Source organism: Diabrotica undecimpunctata, chromosome 4 (assembly GCF_040954645.1).
Source record: "Diabrotica undecimpunctata isolate CICGRU chromosome 4, icDiaUnde3, whole genome shotgun sequence".
NCBI classification, from domain to species: domain Eukaryota; kingdom Metazoa; phylum Arthropoda; class Insecta; order Coleoptera; family Chrysomelidae; genus Diabrotica; species Diabrotica undecimpunctata.
In genome coordinates, this window is record NC_092806.1 from 119,428,397 (window position 1) to 119,456,114 (window position 27,718).

The window sequence follows — 27,718 nt, forward strand, 5'->3', positions numbered from 1 at the left end:
TTACCAACTACCAGCACCAGTAATGTAGTGAACAGTAAAGTAAAACCCTGATGAAAAAAAAAATGAAGAAAACAAATGTCTGTAAATCTATACTCGATGAGATGTATTTTGTTAAGGAAAAAAAAAGGCCTATATAAAATGTCATAGGCTAAAATTGATATGGGAAAATAAATGTTAATTTATTAATTCTTTTACAAACTTTTGGTGGGATTAGTTTATATTTGTAACTTTAGTTATTATTTGGTATGTACAATTTGTTTTATAAAATATTGACTAAGTTCTATCACCACAATACCAGACTTCTTAATCTAGCTTCTCTAAAGGAATTTTTGTATTTCTCTTGATACATTTTTGTTAAATTCTTGGTAAGTCTGTTTTGATTCCTAAAAATAAAAAAACATGGATTAATTATAAAATTTCAGTATTCCATAAAATAAAGAATTGATGAACTGATTCTAATCTATTGCCATTGTGCTTTTGAAGCGAAGCTTCTATAATGGCTTTAGATTACTTTTCTCTATGCTGAGGCGAGGGTCATGGAAGTATGAAACGAAGTAGCAGTTCGTGGTTGGCAGTCCCAGTAAACAGTTGAAAGAGTCCATTTACGCGACTTGCATCTTAATTATTTTATCTTTTCCAAATCTTGAAATAGATCCAAGTGTTTTTAGGATCACTATCTACTTTTTCTAAAGAAAGCTTTGCTTCTTAGTCTTGTTGGAATTCATTGATTTTTGAGAAGTTGAGCGATAATATTTTTCTTAGAGGTATCCTTTTAAGGACTTTAAAACTAAGTTGGACGTTTAATACTACGAATTGATGGTAACTTCTAGAGTCTGCACCCAGGTATATTTACAGTTGATGTCCGAGGATTTCCATCTTGACCTTATTAGGATATTTGATTTTCTGTTCGTCCATCTGGGCTACGCCATGTGTATAATCCTCGTGGGTGGTGCTGATAAAACGTTTTTGTAATTGCAAGATGATGCTCTACACAGAACTCCATAAGACGGTCACCCCCTACTTTTCTCTGTCTCAGTCCATTGCTGCCAAATACTTCTTCAAAATGAGTCCAAAAGAAAAGCTTTTTGGTCCAAATAACTTAATTCTAGGCTATGTCCAATGGTTGTAACTCGCGCTGTACCTATATATTCTTTCCGTGATTTTAAGGAGACTAATACTTTTCTGACACTATTCAATATACTCCTTTTCTAACGTGGCTGCACCGTACTGACGACGACCAAATATATAATTTCAGACCACGGTGTTCGAAGAGCACGTAGTTCAGAAGGTGGTTTATCCTTAGAAGATGCTGACTATGAAAGCTTACAATTCTTGGGTTACTATTTAAATTAATAAATTATGGTTAATATTTCAGTACGTGGTTTATTTATAACTTACTTTTAATGCATCGTTTAATTCGACCTGGAACAATTTCTGTATTCCTCTTAGATTTCGGAGTAAAATTTTTTGTAATTCTGTTCTTGTTATTCGTGTTTCTTCTGTTGTAGTTCCATTAACAACGGTAGGAGGTGTTGTAGCACCATTTTTCTAGAAAAAGAACTTAATCAATAATATTTTTTTTATTTGCTGAAATTTTTAAAACATTCACCAATATAAAGTATATATATATATATATATATATATATATATATATATATATATATATATATAATATATATATATATATATATATATATATATATATATATATATATATATATATATATATATATATATATATATATATATATAAAAAAACAACACAGTTTATTAGGGCTGCAGTCGGGAAGTTTGGCCGGGAGTCACAACCGAAATTTTACTATCAATAACTAAATTTTAAAATGTAAATATTTACACATTCTTCTAATTACAGTGTCTTGAAGAAGGAATAAAAACAATTCCGAAAGCTAGATCAAAAGTCAAAAGAGTGTTTCTGTAACATCCCGGCCAAACTTCCTGACTGCAGCCCTAATAAACTGTGTTGTTTGATTATATCGACAGTCAATAATATCCAGTATTTCTTATATATATATATATATATATATATATATATATATATATATATATATATATATATATATATATATATATATACATGATGGATTGAAAGTCTGGATTAAGGGCCCGAATTGTACAAAAACTGGGATACACTCATTTTGAAATATGAAGATTTCAAATTTGATGCTGGCAATATGGCCAGATTTACCATTTTTCTGATATCATTAGTCACTTTGGTTTTTTAAATACAACACTCCGCATATTGTATTGTTGTTTTAATCCAGACTACAATACAAGTTCAACCATATGTAACACTTCGTACTTTATCTAGTCATGAAGGTTTTAAATAAATATTTATAATACTTCTCAGTGCTAAATAGTTTTGAAGTAATTCAGTAAATATAGAAAGCTGTGATTTTGACATTATTTCATAAAACTAATAACTTGACGTTTACTGAAAAGTTTTGTAAAATAAATTGTATTTTTAACTAAAGCTAACAGTTGTTTTTTTTTGTTTGCACAGTTGGCATAGTTGGAAAATGCCAGGCCGGATTTACTCCAGAAAATGAATTGACCAGATTCATTAAATAAGACAGACAGAGAATGTCAATGTCTAACTTAAAAGCCAGCGTTAGGATACAGGAAGAAAATGTTCGATCCTTTGAGATAAAGTATGGATTCAGATAATGCCCTGGCTTGTCTCCTATTTAACAGTGCCCCAGTACCTACTATTTACAATAGATCAATACAAATCTAAGCATACGCTGATGACATTTGTGTAGTAGAAATAATAGTGCGTAGAAAGCGATATGTTGAGCAATATTTCCTATAATTTGAACAGGTTGGTCTACATATCAACGGAGACAAAACTAATTACATGTTGGTTACTAAGGATCATATACCAAATGAGAAACGGGAAACAGCATTTGGAAGTCATATCTTTGAACGTATTGACAGCTTTACATATCTTGGCTCTCTAGTGACTACTATCAATAAAACAAGCGAAGAAATTAAAAGACAAATAATCCTTACAAATAGGGCATACTATGGACTCCAACAACAATTCCACTCAAGAAGTATCCAAAGAAAAACTAAAATTATTATATACAAAACACTGCTGAGGCCGGTCCTCACATACAAGGCAGAAACATGGACTCTAACGCAGAAGCATGAAAAACTTCTGGGAATATTCGGGCGTAAGATACTCCACAAATTATTTGGAGCTATGAACGATCAAGGGCAGTGGCGCAAAGGATTTAATTTCGAAGTATACCAACTCTTTAATGAACCAGATGTCGTAATGTTCATTGAAACACAGCGACTTAGATGGGCCGGGTACATATTACGAATGCCTGACAACATGATTTCTAAAAAGCTAACGACAGGAACACCTATAGGAAGAAAGAAGCAGAGGCCTACCGCGAATTAGGTGGATAGATGAGTTCAGACCGACTTAGGAATACTAGAAATCAGAAATCGCAACACGTTGCCAGAAACCGAACATAATAGCGACTAATCTTGGAGCAGGCCCGGATTCACGGAAAATTGTCGAGCCAAAGATGATAATGATGACAGTTGTTTTTTGTGTTTTTAAAAGGTTTACAATAAAGATGGTTTTTAAAGAAAAAAAAAATTACTGTTTTACTGATAAGGGGCTATGGCGATATAAAAAGATCTTGTGAAGTGAAGTAGTCCACTTGTTCAACGATACTTTCTCAAATCATTCTCCGATCCATAAGGCGACGGTACAAAAAATTGTAAAGAGGTTTGAGGAAGCTGGATGAGTAAAAGATGGGATTCGAACAGGTAGACAAAAACTGTTACAAATTACAATAAAACTTTAGATTAAATACAGAGTTTCGTTGAAGATCCACATACATCATTACTCAGAGCTACACAAGTACGCTTTCAGCATGAGTTTCCAGCTTATTTTAGTGTAAATGTTCGGCGTTATTTCGATCAGACGTTTCTCGGACGATGGATTGGTAGATTAGGTAGTATTGAATGGCCTCCTCGCTCACCCGACTTGAATCCTAAAGATTATTTTTATTGGGGACACTTAAAAAGGAGAATTTATAAAACTAAACTAACAAGTGTTGCCGAGCAAAGGCAAATAATTATCGATGATTCCATATTAATTTTGGAGTTTGAACACTTGATTAGGTAGTCATTGGCAGTGTAATAAACTTTTAATTTAGTTTGAACCAAAAAAAATATTGATACGATCAAGCGTTTCTTTGCTTTTGTTTTATCTTCTTTTAAGATGTTCCTGACTACATAAAATCGAAAGTATTGTATACAGTTGTATTGAAGTGGATATTTTAATAAAGGTACAATATGCTGGGTGTTGCAGTTAAAAACCAAAGTGACTAATATCAGAAAAATGGTAAATCCGCAGCGTTACAAACATCAAATTTTAAATCATCATAAAGCAAAATAGGTGTATTTTTGTATAATTCAGACCATCTATTTAAGAGATAATTAAGACTTTTGGTCCACTCTGAATATATATTTTATTAATTAGGGAATTATTTATTCAAATAGGTACCTTACCCCGGAAGATTCTGGAAGGAAATTATCGTTAACCGCTTTGCTAACTACTGCCGAGGTCTTTCTTGTGTCATCCCATTGCTGAAAAAAATAATAATTTAAATAATTTTCTATAAAATGATTGGGAAAGTGATCACACATTTGAACTTTAAGTTAAATTTTTCATAATTTCATACATTTATTTAAAAATAGATACAGTTTATTTTTAAAATCATAACGAGATTAAGTTTCAGGAAAGAAGTTTTGAGATTAAAGTGATCCGGTGGCAGTCAAACGAAGATAAAAAAAAATAAAGCAGAAGATAAAACGGTATTTTATATATATACGTATTTTATATTATATTATATATATATTTTATATTATATATATATATATATATATATATATATATATATATATATATATATATATAAGATACATAAAATAAAATAACCAAATATGGAGCAAAGAGAGCAAAAGATCAGATTAGATTTTGCGACGACAACAATTAAACACTAGTTCACGAAAAGGATGTCAAAAAGCGATGTAAAAAATACTTTTGACGGTTTATTAAATGGTGAATCAGACAGAAAATTAGTTGAGTTAACGCTAACAATAACAGTAATGGTCACCAAACTAAAAAACATAGAAGGTGCCCAAGCAGTTCAAAAAAATACCAGAAAGTAATGTATTTAACTCAAGCTCTCTGTATTTATTTTCTTCACCTGTAAAATGTCTAAAAGGTCTGAATATAATTAAAATTGGCTTTTATATTTACTGTCAGGCATACACGTGATTTTGAGGTTTTAGGATATCCATTAAATAAAAACGGGTGTGGCAGTCCAGTGGGACTGCCGGTGAAAGTTACACTTCTATACACGCATTCGCCGTTACAAATTTATTTGGGAGTCAATCTGCACAATCATTACATATGTAATGCTATATGTAAGACTTATTACTATTTAAATGGGAATAAGCCACAATTAAAGGTTAAAATACGTTTATTGACGTTTTAATTTCCACTTCGGAAATCGTTCTCCAAATACAAACATTAGTTTTAAATTTTTACAAACTAATGTTTGTATTTTGAGAACGATTTTCGAAGTGGAAATTGAAACGTCAATAAACGTATTTTAACCTTTAATTGTGGCTTATTCCCATTTAAATAGTAATTTATTTAAAATGCCACAAGAAAATAGCTTCAGAACAATATATAGGTAAGACATAGCAGAAAGAGAAACAGAATTAATAACAACTTACTAACAATTAATAAACAACTTTTGACCTGTAATAAGTAAATGAAGGATTGAATCAATATTTTGATTCAATTTTGATACATTTGAAAATGTATATTTTTATTTTCATATATGTATGAAAGGAGTTGAATGCAAAAATTTTTTTACACGTACTTTGCAGTAAAATTCATTGTATATTTTGTTATTAATATAATAATACAATACAAATTAAAATTCAATATTCATAAGTATTTAAAAATGACAATAATATACATAACTTTTCTACTGACACATATATGTTTTACCATTATACATTTACCATGTAATAATATTAATAAAAAAGTCCTCCCCGACTGAGAATCTAACCCCGGTCTCCCGCGTGACAGGCGGGGATACTGACTACTATACTACCGAGGACATGACACAAACGTATTTCAAAATTGACAGTTCTGAATCATACAGTGATTTATTGAGATTATTATTTTGAAATACAAAAGACTAATATAATTATGAACATTTAATAAATAATACAAAACATATCACATAAATAGTAATATTATTAAATATTTTATTATATATATAATATTATATGCAATATATATAATATTTAATTATATATACAAAAGGAACATTTTTATATTCGAGAGAGGAAGAGAGAAAAAATATATCTTGTCTCTCTCTTACTCATTATCTTACATATGTAATGATTTCACAGATTCACTCCCATACAAATTTCCAACGTGGAGCGCGCGTATAGAAGTATAACTTAAAAAAATAACACCTATTTGGATAAATAATTGATAAAATTTACAATATGTTTATGTCAAGCCTATTTATAAAATATTTCTATAGGTATTTTGTATGTACATTTATATTTAAAACTTTTGTTCATACTTTTTGAATTATTTGCTAGTAAAATGTCCATTTTTCAAAAAAAAAACACGTTTTCAGAAGGTTTTTTATAAATAACTTTTTAGTTATTTATGAAATTTAGTAAAACATATTTTTAGCTAGCTTATAAAAAAAAGAAAAATGGTGTATTTATAAAGTCTGTAGACTCATTAGAAGCAGGTAGCTCATAAAGCAGGAAGCTCACGAAAAGTAGGTTCTTATTTGTCAAATTTTAAATCGAATATCATCATCATTGGTGCTACAGCCCTATAAAAGAGCCTCGACCTTCCCAAGTCTATTACGCCAGTCAGTTCTATCCATTGCCAACTGTTGCCAGTTTGCTGCGCCCATTTGTCTACCATCCTCATCTACACCATCCCTCCATCTGAGTTTTGGTCTACCCCTACTTCTACTTCCCACAGGTTGTGACATAAGGATTCTTCTAGGAGGGTTGTTCTGCTGTGATCTTGCCAGATGTCCTGCCCATCTTAGTCTTCCTATTTTTATAAAGGATACTACGTCTTTACCATCAAATATATTTTTATATCTGTGATATATCTCGTAGTTGTACCTCTTTCTCCAAACACCATTTTCACAGATGCCACTAATAATTCTTCTCAGGATCCTTCGTTCAAATATAAGCAGGAGATTTTCATCCACCTTAGAAATAGTCCATGTCTCCGACCCATATGTCTACACTGGTTGTATAAGGGTTTTGTATATGGTTATTTTTGTTTTTTGACTTAAGTTTCTGCTTCTCATATGTCTACTCAGTCCAAAATAGCATTTGTTTGCTAGGATTATTCTTCGCTTGATTTCGTCCGTCATGACGTTCTCCTTGGTGATCAGGGCGCCTAAGTATGTGAATTTGTCCACCACTTCAAAGGTAGAATTATCAACCGTGAATTGGTGGCCGATGTTTCTGGCTCTATTGTTGGGTGTTGATGCCATTATCTTAGTTTTATCTTCAATCGAATCAAATCGAATATTTCAACGTGAAATAACCAAAAAATAAAGCAATTTTCGGGGGAAACTCATTAAAACTTTTTTAAAGTGTTTAAAAGAACTTTATTTTTGTTTTTTTTTTTTTTTAGTTTCTAGCATCAAAACTAAGCGAGTTACGCTTAAAATAAAGTTGGTCCCTTTTTTTTGTTAAAAAAATAGTAAAAATCACCCCCTAATTACCACCCCAAATGAAATTAATCAATATCGCTTTACAATTTACTTTATTTATGTATTGTTTATATGATCTGTAAGTTTGACCGGCTCAAAGTTCTTATTGATGAAAAAAATTGGTTTTAAAGTATTTTTTTTTTTATTTTGAAAACAATGCCTTTTTTCAAAATAACTTGGTATTAGTGATACGAAAAAAACATTTTGGTTTTTTTTGTTTTTCTGTAAGACAAAAACTTGTTAAGATATGCTTGGTTGTTCAAAGTTTGCATACACTCGTGATTAGTGACTTAATGTAGTGATTTAATTTTTGTTTTATTTTCCTTCTTTTACAATTGGTTCCATCCTATTACTATTTTTTGGTTTTTTTTTCGTCTCTGGCCTACTATTATTTTTTTAATTTATAGATATAACAAATTCGATTATGGTTTGAACTGAAATGAACCTTAAAATACTACAAAAAGAACTCTCTAGGTATTTATTTTCAACTATGACACGAATTAGAATGTTTGAAATTTTCTTGGTTGGGCTATGGCTATGGGCTATGGCTGGCTTGCATAGACGGCCAGTTTACCAAGGATTTCACTCACATTTCAATTATGTTATTACTGCTCATCGTCAAGCTTTGGAGTAAATAATAAAATGTTCTTACCTCATAAAGTACGGAAAAGAGTGTTTTGAAAAAACCTGGCCTTGGTGTCGTTCTAGTAGCTCTTTCAGCTCTTGCAAGTGGAATATTCTCGGTCTAAGGTAAGAAAATGAATTAGAAAAAATGTACTTACAATATAACCTATACACTCAAACCTCGTATTTTGTAAGATCTTCTGATTGTAGACCCATTGTGACATATATCGCTAATACACACAGAAAAAATGCCTGGATTAGTAAGTGACCCTTCATAGCTGCCATTCTGAAACAGATATAAAAAATTTCAATCTACAAACTATATATACAATCTTCAACTATATAATATATACACCAATATATTAGGCGTCATGACCTTTGGTTAGAGATCTATTGATCAGACACCAGCGTATTTTAGTCGTAAGTTGCAAATTCATTTAATATTTTACTATTAGCCTTTTCTGTACACTGACCGCGCCAACTATCCGAATTAACTTCCACTAGAGTATTTCGCTTTAGCGTGTTTCCTTCTGAATATATTTTGTTTTTATTAGTTCGTTTATCTCTGTTCTTTGTCCTCTAATCATTCTCCATATTTCTTTTTGTGTTCCGTAGAAGATGTGATCCGTCCGTTTTGAGATCTGCGAGTGTTCCATTTTTATTTTTCTAATTATTTTTATATCTAATATTTTTCTTATAGTGGTTGTATGCCTGTTGTGTTTGTTGTGTTCTCTATTGTGAAAAGGCTTTCTTCTTTTCTTCATATTTGGTCCTCACTTTCTCTCTCTAAACCATGGGTTTTTTTGATACGTTAGTGTTCGTTACTTTCCTTTCTCTAAGTGATTATGTTGCTGCGTTGATTATGTTATTTTTGAGTTTTTCCTCGATGTTATCGTTTTCTAATATTTCATTTCCAACAATCACCTCTGATATTCTTTTTTTGTATTCCATGGATTCCGTATTTAGTCCTTCTACTCTGATTTGAGTTTGTGTTCGCGCCGCTCTCTAAGGTGTGATATAAATACTTAGCTCATGAAATCAAAATTACCAGGGAGAACCAAACTGCTGAACTGCAACGAAGAATCACTTTAGCATGGGTAGCAAATAAACCTCCGTCAGACATCTTCAAGAGGAACATGCAAAATTATTTAAAAAAGAAAACGTTCGACCAATGTGTTCTTCCAGTCATGACTTTCGGCGCCAAAACACTTTCCTTATATTCCAGTCGGGTTAGAAGAAAAAAAAGGTCTAACCTTGCATGGTGAGCTGCCCCAAATTTTGTTATTCTAACCTTTAGGGGGGTCAATAGTAGTTTAAATTTAAAATCGCAACTGAATCCAAACATTGCGCTAGTCACCACTTGGATTTAAAAAAAAATGAGAACCGTCTTTGCTCAATATCTTTGCCATTTTGAGCTTTTAGATAAAAATGGTAAGGATTGCAATTGTTGCAAATATCATAATATTATAATGTAAAAGTGTAATATTAAAAATTCAAGATAGTTAAAAATTAAAAGTTGTAGAAAAGAAAATGGTTCTTTATGCTCCTAAAGTTGTAGTATGTCAGTTAAATGCATGATTGTAAAATTATTGATAAATTAAGATAAAATTCTTAAGTCACTGAATGGAGTGTGGTTTTAATCAGAATGAATGGAAGTTAAACTGTTTGATTTAATGTTCAGGGCATTGGGAAGAAGAAATGAATCATTAAATGATATGCTGGAACAACTTTGTAACCGCCAATAGTTTCATATGTGGGTTTTCCATAGAACAACGTAATATGTGTTAAAGTGGGTATTGTTTCGAGCAAAAGTTTGTACACGTGTTTTATATGTCGACGTTTTCAATAGGGTAGTTTATCATTCCGAGCTAAAATAAATTTAGTACAACCAACTCGGTGATTAGCCCAATTAACAGAGGGAAAACACGAAAGCTTAACACTGATAAGTGTAAGCAGAATGTTAGAAATCGTGGCAGAAATTCGACTTTTTTATACGACACGTATGACTCAGCAAGTTGCCCAGATGAAGCAGGTTTAAGAAATCTAAACTAGTTTCATGCTTTAAAACAATATGTATCTTTCAGGTTCGTATTTGTAAATGTATGCAGTCCGCTATGGGGCGTTCTGCTAAATTATTAGTGGGCAATCACTCCAAACTATTTAAAACGTATAGAGAACTGAGTTAGGATGGCCAATTAAAATTTTTATATCAGTCTATTTTGTTGCTAGAGCCAAAAAGAAGAAGGGTTGGGGAAGCAACATGTCATCGCCAGTGTACGGTGAGATAAACAGTAGAGTATGTAAAGCAACGGTATGTTATATATTTTCAATAACTTCTAGAAGACTCCAGTACCTTGTTTATAAAATGATAGCAGGCGTAAATCTAAATAATCAACGAGGCAAACATACTAATCGCCCCAAAAAGTTCAGGATAACAGATGCAGAGCAAATATTCGAACATATTAAGTCAGTTCCGCAACAATAAAATCATTACAACACAAATGCTTCTTTCAAAAGTTGTCTTCCAGCTGATTTAATCATTTCTAAAATGTACAGATTATTTTTAAATATGTACCCTGATACTCAAATCTCTCTAACAACCGACCACGACATTTTTAAAAGTAAATTTAACTTGCGTTTTGGACTTCCCAGATCAGATACTTGTTCATATTGTGACAAGCTCTTTAACAAGCTTTCTTCTACTATCGAATGATGTAAAGAAAGAAAATCGAAATTGAAAGTAAAATGCATCATATGCGAGCGGAAGCAGGTTACAAAACATTAAGACAAGATCCTGAAATTGCAAAAACAAATGCTAATTATGTTATTTTATGTACTGATTTGCAGCAAGTTTTTTTTCCCTAATCTAACTCACTCATCAATCTTCTACCAGCGACAACTTTCTTCGTATAACTACGCTGATCACAGCATGGGGAGTAATACTGCTACAATGATGCTGTTGAACGAAGTAATGGTGCATAAAGGCTCTACTGAGATAGCATCAGCATTGCTACTTTATGTAACTGAAAACTTTAATCGTATTGATCCAGACAAAGAAAGAAAACTTGTTATTTGGCCAGACATATGGGTCATCCAAAATAACAATTATTGGAAAGTCATAACATTACTTCGACTATTACTGTTAGAAAAATACTTCACCTAATTTAAGCAAAGGTTTCTAGGTAGTGGGCACAGCTTTCTGCCCTGTGATAAAGACTTTGCCCTCATAGAACGCAACAAGAAACTTGGGAAACTCAGTTTATATCTCGTTTCAGTGGACAGATGTAATTGGAAAATCTAGAGTTAAAAACTCTTTAAAGTTATCTACATGCATCAAACATTTTTTTTAAATTTTATCTACGCAGAAAATGTAGTATGGAAAGATGTAAAGTGCCTAATGACTCAGTTAGTGTGATTGCAAATTAGATTGGATGATCCAAATACTATACGGTTAAGAAAATCTCACAACATTTTTCCACAACACTATAGTCATCTTATCCTTTAAAGTCAACTAAAAAGCCCATAAATAAAGTCACCCTTGCTGAACCTACAGAAGCCTATGAAGTACCACTACCAATCGAGAAAGAAAAACATGTAAATTCATTACATATTACCGACTATATTCCGATGCAGTATGTAAGCTACTATTAACATCTTAAGAGTTATTATTATGATATGTCCGTCAGATAAAACATGTTTAGATATAAGTAATTTGTTAATAATATGTACGTTCCTTAATTTCATGTGCAGGTACTTCATTTTTTATTTAACCACCTTACTTCCACAAAACAACCTTTTACCGACGCGACGGGGATTTAAAATGTATTAAAATATAGCATCTATGTTTATTAATGATTGTTTTGTATAACCTAATCAATTATAACGTGTTTTTTGAATTGGCAGACAAAATCTGATTTGGCGTTTACAACATTGTTCCAGCATAGCCTTCAACTGTTGTAAAGGGAGAAAATGAATGGATGAGTTAGTTAGGTTGAAATTAATAGTAGTTAGGTAGGTAATTATAGTTAATGTGGGAAAGGCCCATAATGGAAATTAGAAGGAGTGGAAGAACGAAGAAATCATTGATAAACAACGATTGTTAAAGTAAAAATTAGTGGAAATGTAGTGCATTAAGGGAACAACTGTCGGTAAATGGGCACGAAAGAACACAGTTGAAAGAACTGTGCCTGTTTGATGATTTCCAAATCTTTGCATAAATTAAACAGTTTTCTGAAACGATCTTTCATTGAACATATTTGGAGTATACCCTCATTCAAGAGTTAATACCACAGGATGTCTACATTTATAAGCCTGGGGATTTAACCGAAAAAATCTTTAGACCCTGTTATTCTACTATTATAAAAATATCTGCTATAATAAAAAAATAGTTTATTTTTTAAACTTTCATTAATTTTCACAATAGAATACATACATATTTTAACGAAAGTTCCTTAAGATATATCCCACATAGAAGAAGCCCCTTGAGAAAAAGAAGAATTGTTAAAATTGTATATAATGGAAGATTCCTGCTGAAATATCTAGTAAAGTCTGAAACGTCAAAAAATATATATAAACAGATGTTGTTGACAGTTTGGATAACAGTTGTAATTGAGTTTTTGAAGTTCATACTTGTCATTTTGTTAAAGTTGTCATTTTGTTAAAGTATTGTAAACAAGTTTATGCTTGAATAACGTTATTTTAAAGAAGTTTAACAATATTTTGACATTATATAAATTAATTAACATCTAGAGAACACATTTAAGTTGCAAGATGACCAAGACAATGACCAGGATTGGCCCGAACCAAAGCAAATGGATGAGAATATCAAGCCAACTTTCCCAAAAGAAGTAGCTGAGTTAATTAAAGAACAAATCGACCCAAATAAAGCACCAGGTTATGACCTCATTACTGGAAGACTGCTAAAAAATCTACCAAGAAAAGCTATTGTAAAATTATCAAATTTAATAAATGCTGCCTTTAGACTACAATATGTTCCAGATTTATGGAAGATAGCTAAGGTGATCATGATACCAAAGCCTGGGAAACCCCCCAATGAGGTGACATCATATAGACCAATATCACTCCTACCTGTGATGTCCAAGGTGTTTGAAAAACTCCTCCTGCGAAGAATCCTACCAATAATTGAAGAAAAGAAAATAATTCCAGATCATCAATTTGGATTTAGAAATAAGCATTCGACAATTGACCAGGTGCATAGAATAACTGCTATAATTGAAAGATCATTAGAGAAAAGAAAAGTCTGTTCTGCAACCTTCCTAGATGTGGCACAGGTGTTTGATAAAGTCTGGCATAAGGGTTTGATACATAAACTTAAATCATTCATGCCTAAACAATATTCAAATATATTACAATCATATCTAGCGAACAGACATTTTAGAGTTAAACAAGAAGATGCATACACTGATCTCAAGGATATTGAAGCAGGTGTTCCACAAGGGAGTGTATTGGGTCCAGTCATATACCTAATATACACGTGTGATATACCTGAACTAGAAGACGACACCATAGCTACCTTCGCAGATGACACTGCTGTCTTGGCGGTAAGTGACACCGTCGAAGAAGCTACAGAAAAACTACAAAATTCAATAAATAAAATCCATGAATGGATCAAAAAATGGAAAATTAAGCTGAATGAGAACAAATCAGTCCATATAAATTTTACCAATAAGAGAATTAATAATATTCCAATTAGAATAAATGATGTCCAAGTGCCTATTGCAACATCAGCAAAGTACTTGGGGATCACTCTTGATGCGAAACTTCGCTGGAAAGCTCACGTGAAGAAGAAAAGAGAAGAACTAGGCATCCGCTACAAGAAAATGTATTGGTTGATGGGAAGCCATTCCTCTCTATCCATAAATAATAAACTCCTAATCTATAAACAAATACTGAGACCAGTATGAACCTATGGCTGCCAACTCTGGGGCTGTGCCAAGCCTAGTAACATCAAAGTAATCCAGATATTCCAGAATAAAGTGCTGAGGAACATCGTAGATGCGCCTTGGTACGTTAGGAACAAAGACCTTCACCGGGACCTCAAGATGGAAGACGTCAATCAGATAATCAAGAAATTTGCAGGGAGCCATGAACAACGACTCCATCATCATGTAAACGTCGAGGCTATCCAGCTCCTCGACAATACGAACCTAGAGAGAAGGCTCAAAAGAAAAGCCTTTTGAGCTGGTATAATGAGTGAGTGAAAAGCAGAGTAAAGTGTTGTGCGAGTATGCATGCTAAATTTAATGCTAGTTATTAGAAATAATAGAAAAGATACTAGTGAGTAGACACCTAATTTTAAGATTTCATTAGTAATTTAAGTTAGAAACAAATTGATAATTGGTCTTACAGTCCAGATTGTAATGTAAGTACACTTCTGTGTCTTTAGTAAAAAAAAATATAAATTAATAAAATAAATCAATACACTTTGTATACTAGGTAGTATGTATGTATATACTTAGTTTTGGATCATACTATATAAATACTCTAGTATTTCTTTGTAGAATACGTCGTGTCCATGCTACGAGGGAACACACCTATTATGTTACCGTTTAACTGGAACCTTTGCACCCACATTAGATAAACAAACAACTTTCTTACCGCTAGTTACTAAGCTAGATACACATAACACTTGAACCGGATTGAAATCGTAGTATTAAAGGTTAAAAAGAACGCGCGCTGTGTTTTCAAACCAAGGTAAAAGTTCTTAACCAACGTCCAAGTAATTAGAAATCGTGACACAATTTCCCCTACCAACTAGTTCTTTATGTCTTTTAAAACTCATTGATTATTCCTGTCTATCAGTTTATCACACAGACACTTATAGGTGACTGTTCTTGAATATATTCAATTCTTAAATAGCTAAATAACGTTTATTTACATACACCGTATGTTGCAGTAAAAATAATCTATTGAAATTTTTGTACGTAAATTTTAAGAATACCTATTTTGACTTTTGCTATAAGATCCATTCCGAAACATTTTAATGTTTTTTTAGAAACTTATTTTCTAAATAAAAAAAAAACAATAAATGAGGTTCTGAAACTGCTTTCTTGTGACATGTTTATGTTAAATATTTTATTTGTATTGGATTAAACCACAATTGATTGTAATAAAAATTAGGGGAGAACGGGGGAATTTCCGCGCGGGTAAAAACAAATTACCAAAATTTTCATATATATTTAGGGATTCTACAGTATTCACTACCTTCCCTCGCTCAACCGTTTCCATCTCTCTCTGTTGTTCCATTCTCCATCGTTTAGGCCTCTCTTACTCATGGCGTCGTCTACTTCGTTCCTCCAGGATTTTCGGGGTCGTCCCGAAATTTTCTCCGTTTCCTCCTTCCTATGGGGCTCCATTCGGTTATTCTCTTTATCCATCTGCTGTCGCTAGTTCTTCTTACATGTCCATACCACTTTAATCTTTTTTGTTCTATATATGTTAGTATGTCTGTTTCTATTGATGTTCTTTGCTTTATTTCGTCATTACTTCTCCTATCCATTCTTGTTACTCTGCAGCATCTTCGCAGGCATTCTATCTCTGTTGCTACTATCTTACTGCTGTTTTTCTTGTTTATGATCCAATTTTCAGCCCCATATGTCATAATACTTCGCACTAATGTTTTATAAATCTGCCTTTTTGTCTTCATATTTAGGTGTCTATCCCACCATACTGAGTTAAGTTGTCGGATTGCTGTTCTTGTTTGTCCTAATCTTTGTGTAATTTCTTCCTCTGTTGTTGCCTTTTTCGTGATTATAAACCCCAGGTATTTGAATTTATCCTTTCCTTTGATTGTTATGTTGTCATCAATCTGTAGATCTTCTATGTCTTCTTCACTTGTAGATAGGTACTCTGTTTTCGCGAGGTTAATATCTAGGCCAGCCTTGGTATTTTCTTCTTGTAGTTTCTTCATCATGTAGCTGAGGTCGTCTTGGTCTTGTGCAATCACTACCTGATCGTCTGCAAAGCTTAACGTATATAGGTATTCGTTCCGTACCGGTACTCCCATGCCGTCGCATTTTCTTTTCCATGTAGTCAAGGCTTTTTCATTGCAAAATTTTCATAAAAATGTAAATTAAACTGAGATTTAAAGAAAACAAACACTCCGATATTCAAGTATCCTCTTTTTCTTATCCTTCTATCCTCCATTTTTGAACATAAGCCTCTCCCAACCGTTTCCATCGATCTCCATCCTGAACAACATACTTCCAATTTGTTTCGGCTATTCTTTTTAACTTTACATCATCTACCCATCTCATCTGTAGTCTTCCTCTTGTTAGTCTACATTTGTAAAGTCTGGTCTTCCATGTTGTATAGTTGCGTTTCAACTTGGTCTTTCTGCCTTGCAGTGTAAACAAAGAAGCTCCATTCGAGTTTGGAAATTTTTATTGTGCTGTCCTCGACTTTTATTTTGGAAAACAAAATATCTCGAGGAAAACCTCGACATATGGAAAACTTTTTTATTTTTACTTTTATGAAAAAAAAAATTATTCTTCATAAAAAGTTTTGCATGTTCTAAAATCTAAAATATAGTTAGATATTAAATTTTATTAATAGTATACGAGGTATGTTAAAAAATATGAATTTCGCTCAAGAGTAAAGTACTTTAATATTCCACAATATCGAAAGTTGTCATTGAGAAAAGTTGATCAAAACAAAAAACTACGTTCAAATATACAATTACATACATTTAAATTGAAAAAATAAGTTTTGTTATTTTTTACTAATCTTTTTAGGGTAGAGTGCTTTAAGAGTGCGCGGTCAATAAGAGTGCGCACTCGTCGATTTTCGGAGTGCGTCGTCGACAGGAACAATGTTTTAGATCGTACCGATTAAGCGAAGTGTTTGTATGTGTCTTGAGCATTTTAGGCAAATAAACACCGATAATAACGTTATTAGGTAACTTTAATTAGTTTTATCTATTTTCTTATTATATTTTGAAATTTTTGATATTGTACACAACTGTAGTTTGTAAGAATTTCGCGGTAATATTTTACCCTACTTGCAATAAACTTTGAATAATCGTATGTATCATACCGTTGTTTACAATTTTGCACCAAGATGGAGGCAGCACTAGCATTTGTTAAAACATGCTCGTTTTCTAAGAGTGTGCAGTCATTAATATTATAAGAGAACGCGCACACTCTTATAAACCAGGTTTTTTTTATAACGGATTAACCGTATTTTTTCTTTTGTTTAAGCATGTCTTGCAGAAAACGAACTGCTTAGCGTGCTTTATGCTCACCGGTGGTTATGGAGGCTATAAATCTATAGGAATAGCGGAAAGTACGTTAAGAAAAAGGCTAAAAAGAACAACTTTAGCTACAAAGCTGGGAAGATACGACATTACTTTTTTACCAGCAGAAATGGAAGAAGAGTTGTGCAACTATATAAAACCAATAGACAACATGTTTTATGGGTTAACTTCTAGAGCTCTAAGTTTTTAAGCATCTAAGAACATCGTTTTGATAGAAATTCAAAAATGGCATGCAAGGGCTCATTACGTAGATTTTTGAAATAACACAAAGATGTTAGTTTGAGGCAACCCGCCGCTACTAGCGTCGCCAGGGCTATTGGGTTTAATGAACCACAGTGTAAGCGGTTTTATGAAAATCTCTCGAAGTTAATAAACACATATAAATTCCCGTTACATGCAATTTACAATATGGATGAATCGGGATTTTCCACTGTCCCAAACAGTCCTCCTAAAGTTTTCTCTACAAAAGGAAAAAGGTGTGTCAATAAAATATCCAGCGCAGAACGGGGAACCAATGTTACTGTTGTATGCACAATGAGTGCTAGTGGACAATATATTCCTCCCGCATTTATATATCCACGTCAAAAAATGAAGACAGAACTTTTGGATGGAGCTCCAAAATCATCAGTTAGAATGGTATCCGACAGTAGTTTCATCAATCATGATCTGTTTGTTGATTATGCTACACATTTTAGAGATCACGCTAAGTCGACAAAAGAACAACCAGTCCTATTGATAATAGATAATCACACTTCCCATTGTTCCATTGCAGCAATTGATTTTTTTCGACAATATAACATTATTGCATTAACACTTCCTCCTTATAGTAGTTACCGTATGCAGCCACTTGACAGATGTTTTTTCACCCCTCTAAAAAAGTTTTATTCCAACGAATATAAAAAATATCTGACGAACCATCCAGGGCGGATAATTACGGTTTACCAAATTGCTTCTATTTGCTCCTGCATACTTTAAAGCTTCTACTATAACGAATAAAATTGAAGGTTTTAAAGTGACGGGGATATGTCCCTTAATAATGACATATTTACTGACGCTAACTTCATGGCCACTTTTGTCACAGAATGAGAAGAACCTACTACAGCTGCAGTAACTACGGAACTAGAAGCGTTTAACGTACAAACAGGAGTCGCTAAAAACTCTACGTCTGAAATCGATATTCAACCACATCAAATGTTTGAATCAGTCTCTGAAAATACTCCCAATGTTCTTGACAGTCCAACTATTGTTCTTGAGAATTCCACTACTAAGGAAAATATTCATGTTAATGAAAGATATGCCATAATCAGCGATATAACTACATCTCAACCCGATTGTACGAGAAGGACTTTACAGATCAAAAACAATACCCCTCAGCTTACAGATCTGGTTTTCAACACATCTGCAATACCTTCACATGGAGTGTACATTGGGGAAGAGAAAGCAGAATGTATGTTTTGTACTGAACTCTTCTCTGAAGATATCTCGGGCGAACAATGGATTCAGTGCTCAAAGTGTTTTAAGTGGGCTCACACCGACTGCACCAATGTAGACAAAAAAGATATTATATATTGTGATTTCTGCCTCGATGGCTAATTTTATCCCGTTATCCTAATATCTGGTATTAGGAACAATTTTTTTGTCAGTTCAAATTTACCGTTTTTTATAAAAATTTAAATTTTATTTTTTACTTTGTAGAAATGATTTATTTTCGTTCAATAAATGATTCTCTATAGTCTATTACTTGTTTTTCTCTAAAATATTCATAAATTAATTGACGTATTGAAGCTAATATTAGGGTTTAAAAAAAAGTATCCGATATTAGGGCACTTTACTCTACATAAAAAATTGTCTCCGAACATGGAAACTTCACTGAGCACATTATCTGCTGTGATTAATATTAAATTTAAAACAATTTTCGTGGTAGTGATGTTAGTGACTCATCAATAGAGGAATAAAAATATCATAAAAAAGATTTAAACCTTGCAAAACTGAAAAATGAATTATTACAATTTAAAACTTCTATAGGTAAAGAAAATATTAGTTCGCCTGTATCTATGTGGTCATTTATTAAAAAAAAATATTATTGCCACATTCCCAAATTTAAACTCAATTCTGAGAATTTATTTAACCATTCCAATTTTTTACTTGGCATCCGATAATTATATAAAACTATATTCTTTGAAACCAAACTACAAAACGCAAAATATGTGTCATGACTGAAAAATAGGCCCGGAATTACAATGTTGCCCTGGGCCCGATTTAGCCTTAGTCTTCCACTGGGGCAATTACGAGTGTTTTAAAGCAAATATAATAAGTAGTGATTGTGATGAAACGCATAGAAATAAGTGAAAAAGATCAATATAGATTACGTACAAAATAGGATATTAATTAACAATCTGTGCAGACGAACTAAGTGAATAAGAGCGTACGAAATTTCGACACTAAGCAGGTAGCGACTAAAATTTAATGGCAATTTTCGACACCAGCCCCAATTCCCGTTTTTATCTTACAGGTATATTCGACACCAAATAAATATAGCTGCGACATAAATAAAATACCATAATTAATTAATTTATTTATTTTAATAAAAGTAATGTGCATTTTATTTCTTTATAACTGTAATAATATCTAAATATAATACAACTAGTACCTAATTTTTGTACATTTTACCGTTAATATACTTGTATACAATGATTTATTTGCTATTATAGGAATGATAAGATACAGCTTTTATAAAATCTAACCTACGTATTTGTTGGGATCGTAGTTTATCCATCATTTTCTCCAAAAATGCCAATTTAGCCTTAACAGTAGTATCTTTGATTTTTGCTGGTATATGTAAACTATTTATTTTGACATAAGTGTCTACTTGAAATTCTTTTAACTTTTCAATAAAAATAAAAATAGAAGGATGTGTTGAATAAAAAGAAGAATTAAATCTCGAATGAAAGGATTCACAGGCATTTGTGGTCATCGCAATAGACGGATTCTGATTAGACCATATGTGTGGTGGAAATAGAGCGCTATCGAAAATGTAATTTTCCAGTAAATAATCTGCATATATATCAAGTGTTGCGTTTATAGGTTTATATGACATTAAATCATAAAGAAAGCATTCTTCAACTTCTGCTGGATTTAAATAAGTTAAACCAAACGTATGCCTTAACCATTTTCCAATTTCTGAATTTGTATCCTTATATTCTTGTACCAAACCCAAAGATTGAATTTTTTTAAACCAGTTTTGGTGTAAGTGAAAACGGCATCCACTAATTTTTGCATTGGGCCACATATACAATAAAGCACAGTGAATTGCTTTTTCAAAGTCCAAAAATATTTCAGTTGGCTCTAATGATAATTGAAATGTTTCAAAAATCTTAGACCTTAATAAAGAAAATAAATTTTTGTATGTCATTGACAATTTGTCCTTTAACAAACAGTATGCTAAAGGAACATAATGTCAAATTTCCAAGCCATGTATAGTAAATAATTGTAGAAAATATTTGGTGCTGTATGAAAATGTACCATCCATATACAAAGTTTTTAATTTACACAACAAACGAATATTTGTCTCGCATGAAAATACAATTACATTTAATTCAGGATGATTTAAAAACAAACAACTTTCATTGCGACAGGTTTTAGGAGAATAATTACTAACCGCGTTATGGACTTCTGATATGCTTCTTGGTAACGGACCTGGTAACAGTTTACGACGACAGTTGTAAATGTTCTTTCTTATGCTAGCTATGTCAGGAACCGTCAGCAAATTGGCATCACACTCAGCAACAGCAGTTCTTGTAATTTTGGCAGGCTTTTCCGATATGTCCTCTTGGGCTTTTCTTTTACATGCATTGGTTACCATCTTTACTTCAAGCTTTTTTGGATCGGCTTCATGATTATGTACCAAATCACTTCTTGTGATGGTGAGGTACTCACAGCCTATTGTAAACACTTTTGCGGAACACTTAGTGTTTCTTTGGATGCAACGCCAAAGTATCTCGCCGCTTTTTAACACTTTCTGTTTCGAGAACGAATGATGCTCCACCACTAATATATCTCGACCACGGGAACTTTTTATCAAACTCATTTTTTAAATATCCGTATACGTGCACAAGTCAACGTCAAACAAGAAATAAATTACAACTGAAATAATTTAGTCACAAGTACACAAGTGCCACGCCCCCCGCCGTGACAATAAATATTCGGAAAACCCGCTTGTCCTGCTTGGGTGCAAATGTCCATCGCCGCTAATTACCTACCTACCTGCTTTACGCCGCGGTGTCGAAATTTCCTATAATAAAATTTGACCCTTCGATTACCCCAGGTACAAAGACAATTTGGTGTCGAAAGTTCGCCCGCCGCTGAATAACAAAAATAAAAAAGGTAAACAATAAACAAATTGTAAACATAGAGGTGGGCGTACGTGTTTCAAAAAGGATACAAAATAACTTTAGGTGTTTAAATTATATTTAATGTAGTTTTAAATTTAGTTGACTTTAAATTAGATAATAAACACTACTGAGAAAAACTATGCCTCTGAAAGCTCGACCTGGGCGTTGGTTCTTATCGCGTTACAAGAAAATGAATTCAGATAATTTCACGACAGATAAAGGTAAGAGGAAAGCTATTCTAATAGATGAGTCGAAAGTTAATATATTTAAAAGAACAAAAAAGACACCAAAAACACCAAAAAAAAAGAGGAAAATAAAAGCTTATTAAAAACAAAGGTGAAACGAATAACGTGAAAGAAAAAACTGCATTAACATGGCGAAGATATAAAAAATATAGGCCAGACGATCAAGGAGATTAAAGAGTAGCAAAAAGAATATAAAAAATATATTTAATCTGAAAAAAGTCAATGAACAAGCAATGAAAGAAATGAAGCAACTAAAAAAAGAGTTTGCTTTGACGAAAGAAAGCTCACCTGGCCTATATTTTTCATATTATTTCTCTAGTTCATAGCTCTAGTTTATATCAAGGAATATGTTCATTAGAAATATACAACAAATCGTCAATAACAAGCTGTAGAAATATTATCAACAATATTTATATTCGTATATGGACTACACATGAATCTTCTAAATTATGAAAAACAGCAAAAAAAATATATAAATAAACGTTGATTATGGGATCCCGAAGAAAATAACCAACTAATTATTAAACAATCTGGATTTCGTTCCTTAAAATTAACCACCGACAATTCAGTAGGTATCGAAATACATAATAATAATGCCTTCTGCAACAACCAAAAATGTATTGCAATTTATTTTGATTTGCAGAAAGCATCACAAGATAATATCAACACTGGAATCATGGGGCTATTATGGAAATATACTTGCTTTTATTAAAACTTTTCTCCTAAATAGAAATTTTAGGGTAAAAGTAAACAGTCTTCTATCTAATGTGAGATACCAAAGAAATGGCACACCTCAAGGTTCTGTAATCAACCCGAAGCTTTTCCTTATAGCTATTAACGATATAACTAAATAAATGAATAAACCCATTCAAGCAAGATTGTACGCGGATGATCTTATAATATTCTTAAAGGAAAACAATATAGAGAGCATGGCCAAATTACTACAAGATCAACTCGATAAGTTTATAGAAATGTCTAAAAGGAGTGGTTTTCAATTTGCTTCGTCTAAATCTCGCAGCATAATATTCTTAAAGAGACCAAAGCAGCTAAAGGTAATACCTACATTAAAACTTGTAGGTCAGATACTTGAATATGTAAAAATAATTAAAGATCTAGGTTTATTATTTGATCAAGCTCTAACCTAGAAGGACCACATTAAATATATATCAACAATATGTCTTGAAATGTCTTTCTGGTACTAATTGGAGAGCAGTCGGTAGAACTCTACTCACATTTTATAAAAATCTGATCCACTCCTAGATCGATTATGGATGCTATGGTTACTCATCTGCTTCAACAACAAATCAACAACTTTAACAATTTTAGACACCATTCAAAATAACGCTCTTAGAATAATTTGCGGCGCATTTAGAACAACTCCTATCATAAGTGTTCAGGCCGAACTTGGTGAACTAGCATTAGATTTAAGAAGACAGGAATTAATACTCTTATATGCAGAGAAGCGGTACTCTTTACAATGTCACCAAACTATTCGCTCCTTGAATATTCAGCACTCAAAAACCCACATTTTCTTTTATGAAAGGTGTAGACAAATCATAAATGATTTAAACTTTGAGTCTCCGAAATCTATTCTAGTAAGATGCCAAATCTAAGATCTATTGTCAGCAAATAAAAAATAAACCAATCGTCATTTAATTAATTTTAAATATTAAGCCTTAGTTTCTCAATTTTCCTCCTTCAAACAGTTAATCACCAGTAGATCTAAGACTTAACATTGTGTAGCATTTGACTTTGTGAAAAAGGATGAAGTAAAGAAATATAAACCAGCGGGCACTAATACTATATTAACAGGAGAACCCATTGCAATAAATAAAACGTTACAAAAAATTACAAAAAGTCCTGAAATTAACTTCCTAATGATTACATACTCCATAAATTTTCTAAAAATCATTACTAAAATATATTCTTCACATCCTATGGCCAAATTCATTTGACAATAATTGCACGATCTAGATTACAGAAACATTGCTTTTCTGTGGGTGCAATGTCATATTTGAGTCACAGGAACGATCTGACAAATAAATATTCACGAGAAGCCTTACTATTGAGATCTATCTAAAAACTCCAGCGATAGATCTCAGATCATATTTCCACGGCAAAATATTTGATATATGGGATAGGAGATGGCATAAAAAGCAGGCGAAATTACTTAAGATAAAACCTATATTTCAACCAAGGTCTAATAGTTTCACCAATCGTTTTTCTCAGGTGATCATAACGCGATTGAGGCTTGGTTCTAGTCGCCTAAGTGGGCACTCATAACGAGGCGCCGAACCTCGCTCCGACCATAGGATCGTACCATAATCGATCGATAGTTAAAATAAATACAATATTTTAAATGCTAGCGTTTATTGTAAATGCTATGGTCTAGGAGGTCTAGGGGAGGATACCATGCGATGGTCTCCGTTATGAACGTAACCTTGGACGTACCCATGGACATCTGATAACACTAGATCACCAACCGGAGTGTTTATGCTTGCTATTATGCTTGGTCTTTTCGCAAACGTCGTATAGTTCTCAAATAATTATGGCGCCAATGAATAATATCCTCTCGCTCCACCATGATGCTTCTTCGGCCACGTTTCTTATAAACAAATCCAATATCTTTCAGAAGTCTGTATAAAGTAGAAAGAGACAACGGCTGTATATTCTCATTACCTTGTATGAAGTTATGTATATGCTTTAAGAATGGCGGCAAATTTTTCATGAAAAATTCACAATGAACAATTCTCCGTAGAATACTTCTTACACAATCATCATATGTGAATATTCTAGAATTTGATTGTCACACTCGTTTTTTACGTTTTTTTGGCGATTTCAATGTTCCACTCTGTTCTTTTTCTTTTTTGAAATTGTAAATGCTTTTTTCGCTAACACCAGTCATCAACGAAGTACGTCTTACAGCAGCACTTACATTAAGTTGTTCCGTATTTTGTAAAAAACACAACACATTTAACACTACGAGTTTAGCGCAACCGTTAAATAATTCACCGGATTTAAACTTATGGGAATCCATGCTCTCTGTTGAAACTCGGACTAAATTTTGAAGTGTAGTTTCGTTTTCCAAAAGCACTTTCACCAGCTACCCATCCTTAGGATGGGTAGGGGGTGAAATAGGGAAAGCTTGGAGTTTATCAAATACTAATTATGACAAACAAGTTTATGGCCATATTTAGGTGATTATGTTAATGATGGTAATTTGTAGCAGAAGTTTTACAAAAGAAATAAAGACCTATTTATAGAAACAGTATAACTTTATTTTTAATATTTTACATACAATAGAAAAAAATCTAATTTCTATGAAAGAATTGGAAATTTGAATATTATATTATAATATCTATAAATAATACCATTTCCAAGTTTCCAAATTCTTTCCTAGAAATTATGTAGGTTTTTTCTATTTTATGTAAAACATTAAAACTACAGTTATTGTATGTTGTTCTTGTAAAGAGGTGTTCAAATGTTACTCTTATGAATATGATTCAATTGTATATTTCATGTTGACGTTTTATATGCAAAATTCATAGTTTCCGTTGTCAATAACTCATCAATGCCTTTTTATTTTACTGTATACGTATACATGATATAAAATATTTTACTCATACTGCCGGCAGATGCATTTTATCCAAGCCGGTCCTGTGAGACAATGAGCAATCAACAGCTGGAGAAAACCGACAACCCTGCGCGTTTATTCTCCATAAGAAAAGCATTGCCGTATCTTACCCGTACTGCACTCTCAGTGTGACATTTTCTATAGACCCCGCTAACAATAAAACACCTTCTAGTATTTTGTGTAGTACCACAGTTACACAGTGCGGAAAGAGATGATTTCGAAATCCCGGAGAATTTTAAAGAACTAGTCTTAAAGTGGTGTGTCAAAGTGATTATTCAATATTTAAAAGCAATAACCTATTTATACAAAATTTAATTGCTATACTATTCTATGGATGCTTATATTTTTTTCTTTCGCTAAAAGCCATATAGGCTGATGCGAGTTTGTACCTAAATAAAAAAAAATAAATTTGATTGTTATACTATTCTATAGATTTGTTATTAAAATCTTAACTATATTTCTTATAGAAGTTAATATTTTTTTCTTTCGCTAAAAGCTATATAGCCTGATGGAGTTTGTAAATAAACAAAAAAGTTATTATTTATGTAGTTTGCGTTAATTTTTTTTTAATTTTAAGAAGGGGCTATAATAGATCTGGTAGGGTGCGAGTTGCTTAATTTAAGAAAAAATGTCACTCTGCATACATTTACTAGAACCACCTACGACCATACTGCAAAATAATATTATATGGATTATCTGTTTATATATAAATTAGAACAAAAACGTCTATCGAAATTAGGTATAAAAAGATTAAAAAATCGATGAATATTATTTTAAATAGGATTAAGGCAATAATATACCTAAACAAAACAGAACATTAGAATATAGAAGAGCTTTTCTACTCAAATTGTACATACTTATTTTTTAAATAATTTACAATTCTATAAAACCAATTTTAAATAATAGTCTACTTACTATAGGTATTTATCTTTGTTTAAATTTTCAACATTAATACTTTTCACATAAAACCACACCACCGTTCAGTCATTCACGTTAACTCAAACTACAAAATTATAATATGGAAGATCTTCAAGCCGCCGATTAACACAAGGTCGCTATTAATGAGCTTTCTTTTAGAATTACCTAATTGAACATTCAAATTTTAATTATTTCTTACATTATTTCGAAAACAATTTTAAGTAAGAAATTTTTCTCCAAACTACTTGTAAAGTATATTTCTAAAAAATACTTCAACAGGATATTACATTTGTAACAAAAATTTTAGTAATAACGTTATATAAATTTATACGTCACTAAAATTGCATATTAATTGTGACCCAAATTAATGCATATACGACGATTTATCAATTTTGTCAGATATTCGAAGAACGTGGAGGCTATTTGAAGATTATGTACACTTTGAATTTAACACGCAATACTAATAACAATATAATAAATCAAACCCAGGGTACAGATACAAATAAGATCGAAGAAATGATAAATATTAACAGACTGTATAAATGAAAAGAAAAACAAATTTATCAATAAAATAATTTACACAATACAGTGACGACAGACAGAAGAGTAATAGGATAATTTACGCGAGTCACGCTAATATAAAATATGTATTTTTTAGTTGACAATGATTTGCAGAAGTTGCATTTTCCTATAATATCCTTGAGAATAAATTAGAATTAAAAACAAACGCTTTATGTGACGTTTTGGCTTTCCAATGCAAAAAAGTTTCTTTGAATTTGTTGCTGAAAAATCAAAGCACTTTTTTT

The 27,718-nt window shown here is 32.1% G+C and overlaps 1 protein-coding gene across 2 annotated transcripts; it reads right to left on the reverse strand.

Moving 5' to 3' along the window:
* Nucleotides 1–154: 154 nt before the first annotated feature.
* Nucleotides 155–27,103, reverse strand: LOC140438374 (uncharacterized). 2 transcript variants are annotated; one of them, XM_072528052.1, is made up of 6 exons: nucleotides 26,910–27,103; nucleotides 8,631–8,736; nucleotides 8,479–8,571; nucleotides 4,552–4,629; nucleotides 1,399–1,548; nucleotides 155–383 (listed from the first exon to the last, which is right to left on the reverse strand). In XM_072528052.1, the coding sequence occupies exons 2-6, from the start codon at nucleotides 8,733–8,735 to the stop codon at nucleotides 318–320; spliced, it is 492 nt and encodes a 163-aa protein (XP_072384153.1). In that variant the 5' UTR covers nucleotide 8,736; nucleotides 26,910–27,103; the 3' UTR covers nucleotides 155–317. The 2 variants fall into 2 exon arrangements, with proteins under 2 accessions (XP_072384153.1, XP_072384154.1); XM_072528053.1 differs by lacking the exon at nucleotides 26,910–27,103 and adding an exon at nucleotides 15,069–15,195.
* Between the last annotated feature and the right edge of the window lie 615 nt (nucleotides 27,104–27,718).

Excerpts from the sequence above, each read along its gene's own strand:
- LOC140438374 (XM_072528052.1), bottom strand. The coding sequence starts at position 8,735 with ATGGCAGCTATGAAGGGTCACTTACTAATCCAGGCATTTTTTCTGTGT. Across the intron at positions 4,630-8,478 it reads TCTTTTCCGTACTTTATGAG|CAATGGGATGACACAAGAAA; the intron begins GTAAGAACATTT and ends TATTTTTTTCAG. Across the intron at positions 384-1,398 it reads AATTAAACGATGCATTAAAA|GAATCAAAACAGACTTACCA; the intron begins GTAAGTTATAAA and ends TTTTATTTTTAG.